A 20,892-nucleotide genomic window follows, 5' to 3' on the forward strand; every position below is an offset into this window, starting at 1 on the left:
AGTGGCGCGTTATGAGTCTATCGAAAATAAGATTAGTCAATCGAAGCAAATTTTAGATATACTATAATATTTATGTTAGTTTTGACAAGAATAATAATTACCATTTTCATTATCATTATTGTTATTATTATTATTACTTTTATCAATGTCGCCGTCGTTATCCTTATTTTTATTATTATTATTATCATTATCATTATCATTATCATTATCAATTAGAAATTGTGCGGTGGGCTTTTGCACGTACATATTAGTTGCGTTTTATTTGTTTGTCTTCTATTTGTATTTTTCTTCCGTTTTTTATATTTTTTGCTCTTGTTTAATTTTTTGTTCGTTCAAATATTAAGCTCGTTTGCCCGATAAAACTAATGCAACAATTGGAGAAGGGGGTGTATAATGAATAAACCGCATAATTGCAATAGGGGGATCAGGTGTTGCAATGTGTTATGTTATTATGGTGGTTACGGAAAGCTCTGGACTTTCGAGGTACGATATTATTTGATGTTGTTCAATTGCATTTGCTGCATCCGCTACATGTTTACAGACATGTCATTACATGACCTATACTTACGATGTACATAAATATTTTGAAGGTATTAAAAAACTATAAACTATAAGTATTAAGAGTGACGCGTGTAATAGGTATGTAGGCATATATGGGGTATGTATAATGTATATACATGTATGTATATCATACATATACAATACCAAAAATGTTTTGTTTCTAAGCATTAATTTTTAATTCGTATAAAATATATATTTAACAATTAAGTCTTTTCGTAATCACCACATTAATCATTTTTGGATATAATTTTATATTATGCATACATATGTATTATTGTATAAATTTCAATGAACCTCTTTTACTCGCCTTCGGGGCTGACCTGACTATACAATTAATTATATATTAATTACTATACTTTTTACTCTGCACATAATTTTGTACAATTTCTGCAGGTGATGATCATATAATGTCTATGTGTCCTGATGTTTGTTATCAAGCTATATATATTATATTTTACATTATATAATCGCGTCACGTTGGCTGAATATCAAAGTTCAAGGATTTATAAATAATTTACGTATATATACATATACATAATGTGATTATATGTATGTACATTATATATCTATATATTGACACACCTACAGCAAGAACGGCGAAATTTTTTGTTCAATTCTCATTTTAATCGTTTCGCTATTATCGTATAGACTAAGATTTTTTATTTCGTTTAATATTTTTTTTTTTTTGTTCTTTTTTTTGTTATCTTTAATTTTTTTCTTTATTTTTTGGTACATTAATTTTACTAGAGCTTTTGTAAGGTTCTTTGAGTTAGGTAGTATCACAGCTGGCCCCCGATAATTTTAAAATAAGTACGGAGGCCTTCGAGGAGCCCCCAATAGTGCCCCCCACCCCACCCCACTTTTCATATTTCTTTTTCCGAAAAGAAAAAAAAAGAACATTTTTTTTTTTTTCATCGTCTCTGGCCCCTTTCCTTAACTGCGCAGTCAATCTTTTCGAGTTACTTTACATCGCTATTAGTCATTCTATACAATACCATTACTATTTGTTCATTTTTTATTTTTTCTTTTTCTTATATTGCTAAAAACGTAGAAAAAAATTACACAAGTTCCTACCTATCCTATCTAATACAACTAACGGACTTGTTGATCTATCATTTCATTGGATATTTTTTTTCCTCTCTTAAATTTGTCGATTTCATCACGTTTTTTTTTTTTTTGTTCTATTTTAACTTACAAGTACGGACATTCAATCCAGGGCGGTGGGGCTCCCTCTGCGCGGTAAATTTGAGATATATGTATGCATATTTTTTTTTGCTTTTGGTTAATCAGTAATTTATTTATATGTATAATTATTCGTAATATACATAATACGAAAGTAGAATATGTAGTTGATTTCGTGCGAAACTGAAGATATATTATTACGTATTATTGTTATAGGTACACATATGCTATATATATATACCTATTTTATATATCGAATGTGATAATAATTGCGTTGAGCATTGTGCCAAGTTTGTTGTTATATGTTATTTTTTTTTTTTTATTTTATATTTTTTTTGTTGCAATTTTTATTTTCTTTCAGCGTTTGTTTTTTTTTTTTTTGTTTTTTGAAAAATACCGCGATGAAAATATGTACAATAAATTACTCAGCTGCAGGTGGCGAGATGGGTTTGGACAAAGGCGGGACCCGTCGCGCGTAATTGTTATCCTTAATGTGCCCCGCGCACTATTATTGTATAATTCGACATCTCTACAACGGGGTCAGACACTGCAGTGCGTTCTTGCGTGCTGTACAGCCATTGTTCGTTATAGAAATTTTCGAATCACGTTGCTACGCGGTCGGACTGTACCGCTGTTACGATTACTTCACCCCACCGTTCGACAGCACGGTTTATAAGTAACTTCAACGATCCACGTGTCACTCGCGATTATTATTCCCCGAAATTTTACATTCGTATCTTTACCGCGTCTGTCATTCTCCCGTCGTATCCATCGGTGTTTCTTTACTTTTTTTTGCCTTGGTTTTCTAATTTTTGGAAATTTTCAATCCCTACACTTACAATATGATACACATATGATATGAGGAGCGTATGCCACTCCACGCGCAATAATAATGATAATAGTAATAATAACAATACCAGTTGTACATAATAATATTAATAATGATTGAAAATTTTTCATTATTTCGCACGAACTCAAAATATTTATTCATATTTATGGTATACGTTGATTCCGTTGAAAGATGTATACAGTTGTACTTCTCTTTCTTTCTTATTTTGTCATTATTATTAATTCAACTTTTTTTGTTTTCTTTTCATTTTTTCGAAAGTCTTAACTTATACATTTTTATACGTCGTCATCGTCATAGCTTATATTTTGAAGAAATTTTTCTTTCGCAATTTTTTCTATCCTGCTTCTATCGCGTGTGTCAAGCAAGCACGGGGCATATGTATATGTATAGTACGTTAAAGTCTAGGACATTTTTCTTTTTATTACTGTAATAATAATTGTTATTATTATTCTTATTATTATCATTACTATTATTATTTTTGTAATAATAATAATTAATTTTAAGGTTTTTTCTCTTTTCGTCTTAATTCTTTAAAGTTTTTTTCATTTATCTCAAATCGTATATAGATCGCGTGCGTCGAAACGAGGTTACTATACCGTATAATATATTATTAATATTATTTTCGTCATTGTTATTATTGTTATTATTATTATTATTATTATTATTATTGTACATAATTGAATAATTAGTTCCTACAACCGCTGGACTCTGTTCCGCCGTCACCTTCGTTGCTATCCTCTACCGAAGGTGCGCAAATAATTTCCTTGTCCTCGGTGACTTCAACTTCTAACTCCTCCACCTCAGCTTCCACCCCTACCGAAGAATCTTTGTCTTCGTGTTCGATTCGTCGGTCACCGTTAAGCAATACCTTAGGCTCGTCGTCCGAAGCTCCGGGGTCAACATCTTCCTCGGAAGCATATTTTTCGTGGATCACGCGGTTGTCGTCGCTACTGGGGAGGACGTCGTCTTTCGAATTGCAAATATGTTGAAAATACGGCCGCGACGAATCTCCCGGCGACTCCAGAGGATCGCTTCCTATCGTCACCCCGGTCGTACTTTCGCCAAGGTCACTGGTGATGCTCACCGCTTCATTTTCATTTTCGTTCTCATCTTCTTCGTCGTCCACCGTTGTTTCTTTGCAGCGGAGAGCTTGATCCTTCTCGTCCTGAATTGCCTCTATTACTCTTTGTTTCAATTGTCTAACGGCGTTCTCTAAGTTATCTCTCAGGATTTCATTGGATTCTTCTAATTCAGGCTCCTGCCAACCTTCCGGTGTAAATGTCGCTCGGACCGTTTGATAAAGTTTTCTGAATCCTAATTTTTTGTAGAGACTTTGACTCGCCTCGTTCTCCGGCCTGATAACCACGAACGGATTGTAACCCCTGTCAGCGACCGCCTTCGTCAAATATCTCGCCAATTTAGTACCGTATCCTTTTCTTCGATACTCCGGTCTCGTCTGCATGGAAAACATCGCCCCGTAATAAGACTGCACCATCCACGCGGCCAGACGATCGCCGGCGAATACTCCCGCCGCCGGCAACGTCTTTATCAAACGCAGGAAGACCTCGTGACATTCCATGTCGTTCGCCGGATACAATTCGTGAATTCCCTCCGCGTGTTCCGCCCTCAGTGGTTGCACCCTCACGTCCACCTCGCCTTCTATTAATTCGTCTTCTATTTGCATCGTTTTCTCCGGTTCCTCGCAGGCCCAAATATCACCCAATACACGTTCTACCGTTCCCGTATCGCCGTAAAGGCGAACCAACTCGTCGACTATGTCGCAATGGGTGAAGTTTATGTAGAGAGGACGCGACCAATCCACCAAAATATCTTCGCTCCGCAAAAGTTCCAACAGGTCCAAACGATCGCCGGGACAAAATACGCCGACGCTTTCGTAGGGCAGACCGTGCGGCTGAAATCGAAGGGAGAAGAATTAGGAAATAACAAATTTTCGTACGATTGCGTCATGATACTTTCACGTAACGCGCGATTCTTTTTGACGTTAGAGAAAACTTCACGTTTGTAGAATGAAAATTTAATTCGTTCTTTGTTTTTTTTGCTTCTCGATTGGGGAAAACGAACGACGCCGACGCAAAAGCTATTTTCAAAGGGCTCTCGTTCGATTGTGAAAAGTTCAATTGTCGCGTTAAGGGTGATATAATGGCGTTATGACGTACGTTGCGTTGATCGAGTCTCTAGCTCTATGTTTCTAGAGCGATTCGAAACATCTGCTGTGTATACAAGCAAAGGAAAATTCTTCCTCTCGCCGCGCATCTCGATCTACCAAATTGGCAGCTGTATATCATGATTCGATAGACGTTCGAACGGGTTGCTCGTGTATTTTTATCGATTTTAAACTCTCCGGGCGTTGCGGCGTTATAACATTTTACACGGGGAAATACTCGGAACATTTTCTACCGCGAAAAGAGGAATTAAATCAAGAGTGGCTCGTCGAGCGGGTGATTATTACACCCTTGAAAAATATCTGCGCAACCCCGCGTGTATCGCGAATAAAATTTATCATCGTACCAGCGAATTTCCGACGAACGGAAAAAAAAACAAAAAGGACAAATGAAATAAAAGGAAGAATCGTAATTGGAAAATTCTATAATTCAGTAAACAAGGATCGGCAATTATCGGAAGCTAGTATAACGAATCGGCGAAATTCTCGGTGAAAGTACAAAGTTTAAAGCACCGTCGTTGACGATTGGGGGGGGAGGGGGGGATGTTGGTGGTGAAAATGGGTGCAGGCTCTGCGGATATGGGAGGGCGAAACGGGGAGCTTTAGTTTCGCGAGATGTTGGCCAGGAGCCAGACTGGGATGTGGGGCATCGTGCCGCGTCATCCTGTGCCTTCGTGCGACTCCTCTTGAGACCAACCCCACATACACACATATGTATACCAACGCGATCGCGTTCGTGTTCGGAATGGTGAGTTTTGACTCCGGTAATTTTCACCATCCGCGTACAGCTCTCCGTATCGGTGACTGTTTCCTTTTTTTTTACCGAGCTCTTTTTATTTCCTCTCTTTTTCTTTCTGCTTTCTTATGCACGCGATCGGTCGGTCCATCGCGGTTATTATACCCTTTAGCGTTCCGCCCAGAACTAGTGCCGTTTACTTTGAACTTATAAATTGGCAATCGGAGAAAGAATACGCGGAGTTTTTGTGTTTCTTCGAAATTTCTCAACATCGTCATTCATTGGAAATGAATCACGTGGAAGGTCTGACGCAGGCTAAATTTTAAGTACTTAATACCGATTACACTCAAGGCTTTTGACAATCGGATAAAACTACGACTGGTGCTTTTTTTGAGGCCAAAGAAATGAAGTGGCCACGGGTCATTCCAGCACCCCCTGTCCTGTATATATATATATATAGACTTCGATAAATTGTTGATACAGGTATACCCGCGACGTTGATACAGGTTGACCTAAAAACAATAGTTTCATCGAAATTTAGAAATTTTACTTTTCTCGGAACTCGAACTACTCGAAAATGGAAACTATTCATCCCGGTACGGCGTGAGGTGGAAAAAGAGGGATAAGCCTCGTTTGAGGTGATTGCCAATCACCAATGGAGCGACGAAGCGCGCGCGGTGCAGTTCATACATTCAAATAGCGCAACCCGAGAGCGATTGAAGATCGAAAATACCCTGCATTCATCAACTGCCCCCCGTTGGAGTTAACCGAAAAAAAATCAGAAATAACAGGCATGGAAATAGTTTCCAAAATCCGAACACCTTCATACGGCCACGTGTATTCTAATTTCGGGAATGCAGGCGACGCTGACCTGATAGTCAGTTCCGGAAGAAAACGAGACATTGAAACGGAATTTTGGAACGGGTAACAGGATCGTTTTTTCAACGCGCTGTTTCGTCACCATGTTCACTTTTGTTCAACATAATGTACATTTTCAGCTGCAGTATACTTACGGACAACGTCATTCCCGGGAAGTGAAGGCAGATGGGGGAAAGTTTCGGCCACCCGTTGGCCACGTAAAAATGAAATTCCCAAACTCTTTCCTCCAGGTACGTCAGCAGGGTTTGATGAAACTACGGCACAGATAACCAACCAACCAGAATTAGCACTCGTCCATTCAGCTGAGAGAAAACAAATTACACGGTGAAAGAGCACGGAAAAATGCGCCAGACGAAACGCTAATTAACGAATCTGCGGCCCGGTGATATTAAATTCCGCTCACGTTCCGTTCCGATTTTGCGGAATCAATTTCTCCCGGTAAAATAGTGTAACGTTTTCTTCGAAGGCGGAACAGCGGCTACACGCCGGCTACGACGCAATATCGGGGTTTGACCTAAACACTGGAGAATTCAGCCAGAAGGCACGTCGCGCCGTGTATTCGGGGGGTTCTTTTCTCGTTGACAAAATGGGCTCTGTGGGATCCTGATGCGAGCCCCGGGCCATCCTCCAGACGGCGGAACTCGAGTTTCAAGAACTAATCCCTGTACCATCTCTTACCTTTTTCTTCGCCAACTTTAAACGTCGTACGCTTAAGCTCCGCGAATATACATCGCACACCTACGTGTATTCTACATGAAATAATCGTTTTACCGCTATACCGTCTGACTATTGTACTTTACCGGAAACCTTCGAAGCACCTAAAAGAATGTGTAAGCCCAGATTTCACTTTGTGAGTTTTAATTTTATTAATAGATATGTTTTTTCAACCCTCTTGTCGAGGTAGTTCCATTTTTTTTTTATTTTTTTTTCTCTCTCTCTCTCCGTAACCTGCACATTCGTCGGTGAGGTATGAAAAAATTAATTTATCGTGCTAATTACGATCCCCGAGTGAAAATGAAAGTTTCGTACAGCTGCAGTATCGGCCCTTGAATTATGATTATTATTATTATTATTCTTATTATCATCGTCATTATTGTTGTATAAATTGAATTACTCTTTGAAGTCGTTCTGCAGAAGTTTCGAAAGCTCTTTTCTTCATTGTTATTTTACTTTATTTTTCTAATTAATTTCATCAAAGTTAATTTCATACTGTGACCGATCGATAGGAATGTTTAAACTTGGCTGAAAATAAAATTGGCATAGAATCGATGTTAGGAGAAAGAATAAACTTTCAATTTCAATGAATTGTGTTTTTAATGTTTTTTTTTTTTGCTTTTTTCTAGACTGAGATCGGATCGACTCCATCTTCCGCAATAAAGTGCCAATAAGTAACTTTCCTTATTATTGTGTTATTTTTTAATTACAGTTCGATCGTCATCGCTGTTGGCAGTTGAAATTATCGCTGTGTCTGTTTAACTTCGTATCATTAAATGATAAGCGAAGTTTACTCAAGCATAAGTATCGTAAGAACCGCGCCTTTTTCAGATATCGAATACCCAATTACCGGAGAAAAAAAATCAGCCGGAAAAATTTCCACAGATCGAGAATGAAAGAATTTATCTTAAAAAAAAAAAAAAAAGTTCGTTCCATCCAATTTATCGATCGACGACGAATAATAATAACGAACACGATAAAACCGCTCGTATCCAATTTTGTTTATGAAAAAAATCGTCACCGTACATCACGACGCACCTTGTCTATCGGGGGTTTGAATAAATCAAAGATCAATCGACGTTGAATTTCTTACGCTCGTAACGGATGACTACATCGAAAGCCCGGAGCGATAGGTCGCGGTATTGTACGTACGTAAGAAAACACGCGACACACTATACCGGTGTTGCACGTTGCAACTGCAAGAGCATTGCAAGCTCTCGACAATTCCGTGCTTTGCCTCGGCAAACACGGCGAACAAAAGGTAGTTTGACTTTGGCAAAGATACGGGTACGGAGGTACGGAGTACAACGTATACGAGCAGGTGTAACCCTCGGGGTAATCGACTGATTGTAAAAGGCGCAGGTGAAATTCCGAACACATTTCCTTATTAATCAGGGCGATAAATTACCTAGCCTGTTGTACCTGTAGCGATTGCGTCAACGTCAACGCTCCACAGATTCCCTCCGCGTATCGAAAACTTTTTCCCCCCCCCCGTTAATCGTAACGCTGAAAAATTTCAATAAACTTTCGAAACGTACGTATTTCACAACTATTGTTCACGCATCTAAACTTTTCGTCCACCCCGGAATCGCGTGTCCCGAATCGTTGGCCGTTGTAGTAAATTAAAGGTAACCCGTAAACGTTCGAAGAACGCGCGACGAAAGAGACAAGCGCGACGGCGGGCGGAGTGAATTTTTCAAGTAGTGAGTCCGCGGTGAGGTCAGACCGGGTGGGTATTCCGAGGCGGACGCGCCGACTTTCCGTACTCGCGGTGAGGAAAAAAAAAAAATATATATCTTTTTTGCGCGTTGCGGAAGTTTCGTATACGGATAATACAGGTGTAGCTATGGAGGTGTATTTTTTTTATCTCGGTATAATTCACTTCGAGTAGCGTACAGGAGACGACGAACGATCGTCGCAAAGGTCAAGGTCATTATATTGTATTACGAAGAACGGGTGCACACGCGAAAATCTCACGTACGTACAAGTATGAGTGAGTCGCGTACGCGAGCATGTACCCACGTTTCGCAACGTCTTGCAGAGTTTGGGAATCGATTTCCCTGCGGCTAAAACAACGAAAACTTCCTTCAGGGTTATTACCCCTCCTCCTCCTGTATACGTGTACAATTTTTGGCTTTATAATTCACCCTTTCGTACGCGATGTACCTTTTGACCGAAAATTTTCACGTGTACATATATATGTATATATATATATATGAGCTTCGGAAGTTCATTTACGCAAGACTAATTTGCATTTCATTTAAAACTAATTCGCCTCCGAAACAAGCAACGTCGCCTAGTCGGGAATTCGTTTGACGTGGGTGAGAAAAGCTCTTAATAAAATTGGGTTCCGATACGAGGTCTGTAAGGAATCTATCCTTTTTTTTTTTTTTATCGCGCAAAATGTTGCGAAAGTCCTATTAATTATACATATATATATATGCCGGGGTTGAAAATTGCGCTCGGTGTGTCTAGAAATGTTACCCACATCAAAGACGTGCGTTTGTACGTACGTGTTGGCGAAACGACGATGAATTAGTGTAGACGTAAATTATATGGATGAAATAGGTTTAACATTCAAAGGAGACGTCAATTTTATCGCTAAAATTGCATTCCTACGCGGTATTGCAGTTTATCGCTATAAACGAACTGTATATATATATAATACGTATGTAGTTTATCACGTGATGGCATAATAGGGAGGAGAGAAAGAGAGACCCCGAGGGTCAAGGTCAATTTGAATGCACGTAAACATTTTTTATCGTCACGTTAATCAATGAAGTTTGCATGTTTGGAAACTGTAAAAGTTAAACTTATACGGTTTTCGAGCTATTTTAGCTCTCCCATCTCTTACGACCTGCACTACCCGATCCGCACGATGTTATACCCATTTATTTTAAACAAGTTGAACCCGATACCCGTCGATAAAACTCATTTTATTCGTCATTTTTCAAATACATCGATAAATACGATACCACCGTGTAACAATAAATCCCAGCTATTGCCCCCGTCTCTTGAATTATTCTAAATTATCGTCTTGCGTAAAATTCTTTGCAAAGATGCGGGGATTATCTGTCCGTGTCCTTTATTTTATGCTCGTCGTCTTCCCCGACGACGAGTCATACTTTGCATAATATGTATTCACGTCAAATGCATTTCCCTCTGCGCCGCTATGCAATTTACGCAACGAAATAAACTTCCTCAACTGAATATTTCATGAGGCATGATCTACACTTGCGGTTAACACAATTGCAATCTTAAACCGCTCGGATATTCCTTCAAATGATTTTTATCCTTCGCTATATTGTTTGTAAGGTTAATTATGATTTTATTTAAATTCGAGAAATCAACCCCTAAAACTTTCCAACCGTTTTTTTGTACATTTGAGGTACGCCTCTTGTTTTTTTTTTTTTTTTTATCGTACACTTGAAACTGACAAACTCCCCGTATTCGGGGGGATGGAAAAAAAGAAGGAAAACGAAAGAAGGCAGCTGAAAAAGCGTAAAGCAAAGGAGACGATTTTTTGTGGCTGAAACTTCTTAATCCCGCAAATAAAATTTATGGGATTATTAATACGGTCGAGTTCCGAACAAAGAAGGGAAAAAAGAAAAATAATAATTTCAAGACGAGATATTATAATCAAGCTCGTTTTTCTCATCTTCGAGCTGCAAACGTATAAGCAGCAACGCCGGCGGTTTTTCCGTTTTCGCACCTCTTTTCGCGGCGGGAACAATAGCCGAAGACGAGGTCTTCGGTGAGCGGTGACCTTGAAAAGACGCACCAATGTCGGGCAGAAAGACACGGCATTGCGGTGACCTACATCCTCCGATGGTATACGACCCGGATCGCGGTACGCAGCGGGAAAATTTCTGTCTTTAAAAGATCATTCAAAATCCCGTCCGTCCCCGACGTCCCTGTTGAGGCCACTCGGAATTTCGGTTTCCGAGGATTCGTGAATATGGGGCCGGTACATCGGGGGGGGGGGGGGTTTTGATATATTTCCAACTATGTCACAGTCCATAGAGTCTACCGAGCTGGTATAGTCCGATCCGAAGCCGTACAGCGAAATAGCTGATGCCAACGACAGCTGACCGTCCACAAATCACAATATTGTATGTAACATATACCCGACGTGGTGTACGTTCAGAATTCGACGACTCGAGCGGAATTACATCTTTCAGGATTATAATGTAGGTGAGAAAAATTATTAGATAATAAAATCGGTTGTTGAAACCGTCGCGACGTTCGCGGGATTTAGGGCCTCCGATTAACGTCGAAACGCGGACGTGTAACGATCGAAAGGAATTGTCGTTGGGAAAAAAACGTATCGTTGATCCGTCCGCAATTCCATTTCTCAATTTTGATTGTTCGTCGAATAAAAAATTCTTTCAAAGAGCTGAAATCCAACTGTATATGCGTTACACGTCAATGATCGATTACCATTTTTCTCCGCGTTGAATGTGCAGCAGTTTAGATTTCTAGCCACGGATAAAATTTATCACGCACCTCAATATCGTTAAAGAATATATTATAAACGATCAATCTCTCCATCTCTTTCTCTACCATATTATTCTACGTCATTAATAAAGTTATATTATTATCTTATGAAAACACGTTGCACGGCAAAACACGCTACCATAGGTGTACCTTTCTCTATATTTTATTTATTTTTTTTTAACATCCATAAAATATAAGCCATCGAGAGTTCTACATTGCAGTTTCTGTTATATCGATTAGTCTGGAAACACGTGTCTGTTAGCATTACGTGTCGTTGTGTTATGGTGGTAAAAAATGGGTTTCCACGTTTAGTTCGCTGCTGAAGTCGGATTTTTTTCGATTTTGATGCCAAAAATCGACAATTTTTTTTTTTTTTCCAACGTCTTTTGAGCTCGGGAATCCGAATGCGCTATTCAAGTCGACAGCGAAATGCATTCGAATGAAAATCTCATTGAATTTCCGACTCCGCGTTGCTCGATGATTTTTCAGTCAAATTAACGGGCTTTTTTGAAAAATACGGAGTCGGGAGAAAACATCTGAATAAAATTCATCGAGATAACGTCGTACAATTTTTTCGCGCTGCAGCAGTTGCTCACATTTTTCTCGCTTTATTTCGTATAAAATAAATGTATAAATCGCGTATAATCTAGGTTGGGTGTATTTAATTAACGCGATTTAACGCGGGCGAGAAAAAGGGGGGTGGAGAGGGGTACGTAGAGCCGTTAAGAAAGGACACGTCGACGTAATAAAAGCATTAGTTGACCCAGATTTTGGGGACATTTTCAATTGGCTTGTTGTTTTGCCGAACGGCTTAGCTAATCGCTATTCGCTATATCTCCCCGAGCCCTGCAGAGCTGGCTCGAGGATCTTCTCATCTTCATCCCACTCATTATTCTTTCCGTATTCGATTTCTCTTCTTTCTATTTTCTCCGCTCTCCTCGCGACATTGTTCACAAATATTTGGCGGACCTGTACCTATGTATAATTTCGTGGTTCGTATTCAGGAGCAGGAATCTCCTCGCTATTCCCCCGTCCTAAAAAAAAAAAAAAAAAAAAAAACCAAAAAAAAAAAAATCAACCAGCTCGACGTTCGCGAACCTCGTTTTTTATATTTTTTTTTCGAATATTCTGATTCCGTTGAGGGTCGGTTATTTGGCACGGTTTTCACCGACGTCGATCATCAATTTCGATCGAATTCGTAACCAAAATTGTTTTTCGGTTTGAGCCAGTTTGTAAAACTCGAAAAAACGCTGTGACTGACTGAAATGGTATTAGCACGTTGTACGCAATTTGATGGAATGAAAAAAAAGGGGAAAAAAAATTTGATCCATATTCGCGGCATCAATTCGATACGTTTGCAAAAATGAATGTTATTAAATCGGACGTACGTACCTTTCGACGCCTATACACCTCTATAGGTCGTAGGGTACGATAATGAAAAAATTCATGAATAAAGTATAAGCTTAATATAGACGCGAGAAAATTTGATACTCGTATAAATGTTCCTCGCCGAAAGACGACCGGAATTGATCGTTTCGATGATACGGTAAATATATCCATACCCTCCCCGATGGTTATAAGTTTTGTCACACCGATGTGTCGCGTGAATCGTAGATTCCGATCGGTCGGAATTAAATGAAGCAATTAAGTGATCGATATCCCGGAGTTGGATATTTCATCGGCGCTATATGACTGACGTATGTATTTTCAGCTGAAGATTATTCATTTACAGTTTCGGATAATGGCGTGTGACAATTCTCCAATTATGTTTGGATAAAAATATTGAATCCTACCTTAAGAGATTCGGGAAGATATCCGGTGAGGAAATCCAACAGCTCGGGTAGTTCTTCGGGAGAGAGTAATCGGAAGTTTCGACCTTGTTCCTGGACCGCCTCCTCAGGGCACTCCATACTTCCGCTTTATTGAGGGAAAAAAAAATAAAGCATGAAAAATGAAAATAAATAAATAAACCGAAGTCGAACGATATTCTTCCGACAAACTTCTGACCCTCGGTCTCGAGAATGACAATGAATTTTCAATTAAAGAATTTCGAGCCCACCCAAGAATCGACAGACAACGGACAACCTAGTTTTCGAGAGTTTTTGTATAATTGCGACGTAAAATCGGGCGAGTAGTGCTCCACATCGCATCCGACTAATTGTTCCGTTTCGATTGGAAACGCTTCGTGGCGCGCCTGCTCTTTTTTTGTACGCGTAATGCGCCTACATTGTAGGCTCGTCATTGGAAGCAGGGAGATGTCAGTTTCCCGACACTGAGTAACAAACTTTTCCTCGTCCATTACTCGTACCTGTATAAATTTCGAGATACACGTATACCGCTTAAAAGACGCTTGTCGGTACCTATTAGTGAGATAATCGTGGTTTTAATCGGATATATATATAGGTAACGAATTTTCCCGCCGACGTTCACATCGTATCTCGTTAAAAATCATTTCTCGTTAGGGGATGAAAAAGAGAAAAATTAGAGAAAGGGAGATGTAAGGAAAAAACGGAGACGCAAAGTGAAGAATATTGAAAATGTGTAATACAATAACGTCCTCACGTGTTACACTTGATTCCGTCACCGCTTTTCCGCTTTATACCGATCGTCGAGTGCCGTGTGAACACGTCGGGGTAACGAAGCTCGTGTCGTCGTCGTCGTCGTCGTTGCAAAAATTAATCGCGGAATACCACACGACTGCAGTTGCGTTGCAGCGCAATGACGAAAAATGATGTACATTGGTTTGTTTTTTTTTTTTTTTTTGTTTTTTTTTTCTATAAAAATTTCTCAAATTTATCACCCGCGATTTATACCGGGATCGGGGAACGATCGAACCAAAAATTTATCGTATATCAGAATAACGTTGAGAATATTATATAGGAATGAGATTTTTAACGTTCGTAACATTTAGGGCTTCCGATGCGACGCGAAGTAAGGGGAAATTTCCGGTACTTACGAAACTCGGATAAGGTTTTACTTGATGGTGCGCAAAGAGGATTTAAAACATTACCAACAAGATGATTCGGAGGGTAGCCGAACGGAGCTACCGTATGATACCCGCCGTATACCGATACTTGTATAACTAAAAGATCTTAAAATCGGGTTCGTCGCTCGTCTACAAAACGGGTTAAAAAAAAAAAAAAAAAACCCGGGAAGGCAAGGAATGCAAAATGAAAGTGACAAAGAAATAACTGGTAGAAACGATCGTATAATGTGATCCAAAAAAGAAATCAAACAGATACAACTAGCATGATGAATTAATGAAAGAACAGATGTGAAAAAACGCCACCCGTTATAAAACAAGGTTCCTTAAATTACAGCCGTTTGCGGGCTAGTGAGTCGAGTGACCCTTCGAGCTTTTCGATAAAACTATACTAACGATTATGCAGATTCGTACGAACTGAATCAGTAGTTTGGAAAGAGATAAAAATATGGTAGAAATTCGTCATGTTCGTTGAAGATCTTGTGCTGGTCACCTCGTCGAAACTGGCTTTAGTGCTTCATCGTCGCAGTTGTTCGCAATTGCAATTACTCTCGATTGACGATAATCAACGAATTGCGATAAATAAAAAAAAAAAAAAAATGTCGAAGTTATCGAGGCGTTACAAATGACGTGTAGCCGAGGTAACCGCGCGTGTGTATAATAATGTGTGTGCACAGGTGAAACGACGATTTTCCCAATCTTCCCGGGTTTGGAAAGTTTATCACGTGCATTTTCTGTCCCTATAGCTTGCATGATGTATATAGCGTCGCGTCTAACATCTGTTCTAAGCGCCTATTGATTCGAAGTACAGTCTCTCTAACCTTTGCGGAAAATGTGCGCCTTCGGAGGGAGAATTGAGACCGTGGAACGCCGCGAACCCCACGCAACCGACCACCAGCGCGTGCAGCACCCCAGTCTACGGGGGATGAGAATTCCCCGTGAACGCAGCTCGACGAACGTACGATTTTTACCGAATAATTATTTCAACACAACCGTGCATGGAAGGATTTTTATTCCTCCTACCGATTTCGTGGCTAAGTATAACCCAGAGCTTTTTTTTTTATTTTTTTTTCAACATCGTCTGTCTCTACGAATTCTGATAATCATGGAATAGCGTATTATCAATCTCATTTACATTGTATAGTACATGAAACTTCGGAGTGATTTAATTGTTGGAAAAGTGTCTCCTTTTGTGTATTCGAAACTCTGTGGTACGGGGGCGTATTATTTTTGTTCGAATGATAATCCACCCCCGGGTTATCCGTGTTTCAAATCTAGACGGAATTAATTGATCAAACTATACTTTACCGTTTCACGTACGTACGTATGATACACCTACGTGTCCGCCTATCCGTTCTCTCAATTACAATCATATATGTGTACACATAACGTAGTTTAGAGCTTCATATTCAAATCGGTGTGCAATTTCGCTAATTAAGTAAACGACGATAACAAATTATGATAGTAGTGAATAACCTGCCGCTCCAAAACTGATGTAATTCAGCTATTGTATATGTATAAAGTTGGTGAAATAATGCTCTCCAATGCAGCGTAGAAAAGCCGGCTCATCACCATTTCACGATATCAAAACTTGGAATATTTCTACCATTTTGATAGCGTCGATGACGAATAATTGAAATTTAACTCAGGCGTATATGTTCGCGGCGATTTTTTGATCGCCTCAATTTTTCCAATAGTAAAATAATTTTTCATCATCGCGACTCGTGAGATCAACGTATCGGTTTCGTACGGTCATACGGAACAGCTGGTACGGTAGGCTGACTGTCAAGAAGTAATTTTATTTATTTATTTATTTATTTTTTTTTTTTTCAAAGTTGTAAATAGTTGAGTTCACATACCAGTGCGCGACAGTTGCGATAAAAGCGTGATCACGTCGATGTATAGGCTACCGCAAAGTTGTAACGTTGCGGTGCACGAGAGAAAATTATTACTGTACACCCAATTAATCATACGTACATATATATTCACAATATTGATAAAGATTATCTGTAATTGTAATATTTTTAAATAAAAAATTCACTCAATCAGAAAAAAAAAAAAAAATGTATACGAGCTATCGATTTACCTGAGATTAAAAGGTGCGTTAGCGCGTGAGATGGGAATATGCGGTCCGGCGATATTTGTCCCCTTGTGAAATATAAGTATGTCTAATATACAAGAATCAGCGCGTGATTAGGGGGGGTAGAAGGTTTGGGGAGATTATTGTATTTTTGGTTTCTTTCTGAATTTATTTCTTACTTTTTTTTTTATTTGATTATCTTATATTATCTTTGTTTTCTTTTTGTTTATTTCCCTTTTATTTCAGGCTGTACGATAGACGGCGGGCGAGCGAGCGAGACGGAAACGCGCTTGACTATCACTCGAGAACAACCCGACTAAATCCACGTCCCGACAGTCGCATTTAGGGGTTGTTACAACGGACCCACGCGCCCGCGCCGCCCCCAGGACCCGCACTGTCGCCCCTGACCTCCTCTGCCTACCCCCGGAGTCCTCCAGGCGTAGAATATTAGGGCGCAGAAGCGCACCCCACACTGCAGACACATTTCGAACGCCTGCGCTTCCGCTACTTTAACATTTCCCTTTATTTCTGGGATTCTCTGCATCTTCGTAGGTATGTATTGTACATCTCTGCGCCAGTATCTTTCATATTTTTAACCTTATAGCTACTCCATTCGGATATGCATTCCATACACCGCACTCCGATTTCTCGTTGACAATAAGAAGAAAAAAAAAAAAAAAACAAGAACAGACCTCAAATCTCACGAAATTGACAAATTTTACGAAAAATAATTGTTTGAATTTCTTTTTTTTTTTTATCGGTTGCAAATAATTGTACTCACCTTGTTAAACGTATACGTCAATTATTTTTTTAATCAAAATACCATGATAATTAAAGCTCGTCCTTTGTAAATATATATCGTGTGTCGTGCGATAGTTTGTATAATAATTCACTCTTTTTCCTCAATTGATTATACATAGTGCTACGATAATTGTAATTTTACCAGTCTCAATTGATTGAATTATTTTATTAAACCGATCTGTACATGGAATCGTTGTTCTTCATTGAAATATAATTTCCCTCTAGTGGATATACATGCGATTCTGAATCAGCAGGTTGAATTGCAGATAAAAAGTTCAGAAAAATGTCAAAAAGAATATAATCATTGTTTAGGAATAACAATTGCAGACAATTATTTCGATCTGAATAATCCGACAATGGGTTGTCAAGCGATCTGCAACGTTGAAGAATCGACCTTCCTTTCGCTAATCATCTCTACAGTCTATTAAATTTCTTATAATTTCTCTTGAAAGGAGACAATTGATGATACCGCTAAGCTGATGAAATGGAATAGCAGGTGAGATATAAAAGCGAAGAAACGGACAAGAAGATATGAAAGAATGGATTCGCATATATATGTGCTACTATATAGATGTACATAAAATCAAATCTATAGGTGTGCGGAATAGGAATATAAAATACGTGAAAACCACGCACACAAACGAAGCGAATTTCCAGCTACTACGGGACCGGCGTCGGCGTCGCAAGCCTGCAGCTTCTTCTCCAGCGTCGCATCGATCCACGTCCGGTAACAATCGCCCGCCGCACGTCGTTCTGCAGTCCCTAACAACCGTGGGAGAGACTGAGATAGAAATTGAGAGAGAAATTTGGCGGCGCAGCTATGTATATTTGTAGATAGATTATATATATACCTATACGCAAGTCGTGTGATATACCTATGTGGATATTATACGGGTATAGGAGGGTTTCGCTTCGTGACCTCCTCTACCTCTTTCCCACCACTGGTCGTGTCTCGTCCTTCTCGTCCCTTTGGCCAGCTGCACCCTCCCTCTTGTCTTTCGTCTAAAACAGGGGTGCCAGTCAGCCACGAGTTTGGCCTCGCCTACCCGCGTATAGAGTTGTTCCTCCACGTCCAGAGCGAAATCGTATACGCAGTTAGTTGTATAGTTCCTATTTTATACACCTAACTATATATTATCCTACGATCCGAGGTATCCACCTTCAACTTCACCCTTCAACCTTAACGGAAGGATGATGTTTTCCTGGAGGAGAGCCCGAGTTGCCTGATTTTCAATACGTGAGTAACAAATGATTATAATTCACAAAAACACACGTCACACCTATTTTCGTCTATAATTTTACGGCGTATCGAATAACGTTGAAACCAGAAATGGGTTCAACTCGAGAAATGGTCGGAAAAAGGCTGAGAAAACAATTCAAATTCCCTTTCGATTCACTATTGGTTGTCACATACGTATGCGTTGATATGATGTGTCGGTTATATGAATCGCTGTTTTATTATAGTGAGAACGAAGCATTGATGAACCATTAATTAAACTATACTGACAATGAGTCGTGAAATAAAACCAGAATTTCAGAATCCATTGGCCCATCTCTCAATGTAACCTATCCTCCATGTAACGACGGAGCCCCACGGACTGACTTGGCTCCATTTTCCACAAGCAGAATGTGGAGGTGGTTGCGTACAGGTAACTGATCCTTTTTTTGTTTTCGTTTTTTGTATTTATCTTTTGTTATTCGCTGTTGTAATTTTCTCATCCCTCCACTTTATACATAACTGTTGATGATTTCATTGTCCCCAGGCTGTCGAAAATATTAATTTTTATTCATTTCATACCCTGCTATCTTAATGAGTGTCTGTAGATCATATATGTTTTGTTGCTGCTTTCATTTTTTAATTAATGTTCAAGTCCGCGAAAAAATATCTGATTGTGAGCGCGAAAAAGCGCGTGCGCTCAGGAGTAAGTATTGCGGTACGACTGGTTGTCTATTATTCGGCGCTATTGTAAGGATAATGTAGCAAAAAATATTGTATTCAATTCTAAATGACCTATAGACATTTATCAATAATTGAAATTCACTTGAACGGGCTATTAATTTACTGTGGTTAACAGTTGCTGAGGTAGGTGAGGAATTTTAGAAGTGTAAAAATTGTGGTGGATTCAAAGTCCCGCTGTTAGAATCAGACATGCTGTCGCACTTTGGGTCAAGAACATGCTAAAATTAAGTTTACTTCATTAAGAGCATCGGACTCAATGAATGATCACCGAAAATTCATTAGAATTATTTTTTGTATGAATATTCTACTTACGTAACAATACTACGTGTATTCAACTATCAAAATTCGGCTGCGTATGAGATTTTTATTTTTGTTTTGAATTAAGTAGTTGTTTACATCATGGCCACCCACAGTGCGCAGTCACCTGACATACTTCTGACGTATGACACATACAAACTTAGACCCAACCTATCCTTGGTATGTTTACTGTTTTCTTTCTCAATTGTGCACGTGCAAATCGTTGTTTCTTTCATTGTCAGTGGAAATGATTAAAACTCAATACGCAAAAAGGCTAATAAACTCATTCAAGTCCTAATATCACAATTGATATTACGTTTCAGTAGTAGAATTTCATGACAAAGTACGTAAGTGGGCTGATACTTGTGAATTTTAGACATAATTAATGTACGTACATACATCTGTCACGATTAGTGAATCTTTCTTTCAGGCTATATTGTTGACAGACTGCAGAGTATGTTTCGAAGAAAAGGGAGAGGGGAAAGACAATTTGACAACGTGGATTACACACAACTCACCGAAACCGATAATGGTTTCGTAGATGCACAAGTATGTCTTTCCACTATTTATTTTCCTAATCTAGATGCCGAAATGTTCCAATTATATGTTTCATTTGAAGTACCTCTGTTGTAAAAAGTCTATGGATAATATATTATTCAATTTCCCAGTTTTTAAGTCCACCTGTAAAAATTCCATGGAAGGCAATTACTTTGGCAGCACTACTGTTCATCGGAGGAACTGTTATGCTTATTGTAGGCAGCCTAATAATAAGTGGACACATTGATTCTAAGGTGAGAGAGGACTTGAATGGCATTTTCTTATGAAACGTGTTGTTGCAGAAAGATAGAGGAATAGCTAATTCAATTATGGTAATTTAAGATGAGCATTTGACTGAAAATTAGCAATGTTATTTTAATTATTGCAGTACGCAGATCGCATGTGGCCAGTGATAATTCTGGGTATTCTGATGTTTATCCCTGGGGCCTACCACGTTAGAGTAGCGATTCTTGCCCACCGGAAAGTACCAGGCTACTCTTTTGACGACATACCAGAGTTTGATTAGCAAATTTTTGTACATAGCGTAATATACCAAAATGTGCTTTTTACTATTCTACATGGATAGTGCGAAACAAATAATATACACATTGGAATCATATATTAATAGAATTG

The 20,892-nt window shown here is 39.1% G+C and overlaps 2 protein-coding genes across 11 annotated transcripts; one reads left to right on the plus strand and one right to left on the minus strand.

Moving 5' to 3' along the window:
- Positions 1-1,162: 1,162 nt before the first annotated feature.
- On the minus strand, positions 1,163-18,486 carry LOC105690771 (helicase SWR1-like). 7 transcript variants are annotated; one of them, XM_048656396.1, is made up of 5 exons: positions 18,317-18,486; positions 18,102-18,227; positions 13,395-13,518; positions 6,525-6,644; positions 1,163-4,505 (listed from the first exon to the last, which is right to left on the minus strand). In XM_048656396.1, exons 3-5 carry the CDS (start codon positions 13,509-13,511, stop codon positions 3,279-3,281), a joined length of 1,464 nt encoding a protein of 487 aa, XP_048512353.1. In that variant the 5' UTR covers positions 13,512-13,518; positions 18,102-18,227; positions 18,317-18,486; the 3' UTR covers positions 1,163-3,278. The 7 variants fall into 7 exon arrangements, with proteins under 7 accessions (XP_048512353.1, XP_048512361.1, XP_048512355.1 ...); XM_048656404.1 differs by having other exon boundaries at positions 18,341-18,476; XM_048656398.1 differs by having other exon boundaries at positions 18,102-18,246; positions 18,317-18,439.
- Positions 18,487-18,505: 19 nt separating this feature from the next.
- On the plus strand, positions 18,506-20,889 carry LOC105690772 (transmembrane protein 230). 4 transcript variants are annotated; one of them, XM_048656448.1, is made up of 5 exons: positions 18,506-18,702; positions 18,996-19,114; positions 20,153-20,271; positions 20,391-20,513; positions 20,648-20,889. In XM_048656448.1, the coding sequence occupies exons 2-5, from the start codon at positions 19,093-19,095 to the stop codon at positions 20,783-20,785; spliced, it is 402 nt and encodes a 133-aa protein (XP_048512405.1). In that variant the 5' UTR covers positions 18,506-18,702; positions 18,996-19,092; the 3' UTR covers positions 20,786-20,889. The 4 variants fall into 4 exon arrangements, with proteins under 4 accessions (XP_048512405.1, XP_012264276.1, XP_012264275.1 ...); XM_012408853.3 differs by lacking the exon at positions 18,996-19,114 and having other exon boundaries at positions 18,559-18,702; XM_012408852.3 differs by lacking the exons at positions 18,506-18,702; positions 18,996-19,114 and adding an exon at positions 19,245-20,069.
- The last annotated feature ends 3 nt before the right edge of the window (positions 20,890-20,892 follow it).

This window comes from Athalia rosae, chromosome 1 (genome assembly GCF_917208135.1).
Source record: "Athalia rosae chromosome 1, iyAthRosa1.1, whole genome shotgun sequence".
In the NCBI taxonomy this organism is placed as follows: Eukaryota; Metazoa; Arthropoda; class Insecta; order Hymenoptera; family Athaliidae; genus Athalia; species Athalia rosae.

What these genes read in the sequence shown, in the direction of transcription:
- LOC105690771 (XM_048656396.1), bottom strand. Translation starts at nt 13,511, where the DNA reads ATGGAGTGCCCTGAGGAGGCGGTCCAGGAACAAGGTCGAAACTTCCGA. An exon ending in ATCTTCCCGAATCTCTTAAG is followed by an intron (nt 6,645 to 13,394) that starts GTAGGATTCAAT and finishes TCTGTGCCGTAG; the next exon opens with TTTCATCAAACCCTGCTGAC. An exon ending in TCCCGGGAATGACGTTGTCC is followed by an intron (nt 4,506 to 6,524) that starts GTAAGTATACTG and finishes CTTCGATTTCAG; the next exon opens with CCGCACGGTCTGCCCTACGA.
- LOC105690772 (XM_048656448.1), top strand. Translation starts at nt 19,093, where the DNA reads ATGTGGAGGTGGTTGCGTACAG. An exon ending in ATGGTTTCGTAGATGCACAA is followed by an intron (nt 20,272 to 20,390) that starts GTATGTCTTTCC and finishes TCAATTTCCCAG; the next exon opens with TTTTTAAGTCCACCTGTAAA. An exon ending in GTGGACACATTGATTCTAAG is followed by an intron (nt 20,514 to 20,647) that starts GTGAGAGAGGAC and finishes TAATTATTGCAG; the next exon opens with TACGCAGATCGCATGTGGCC.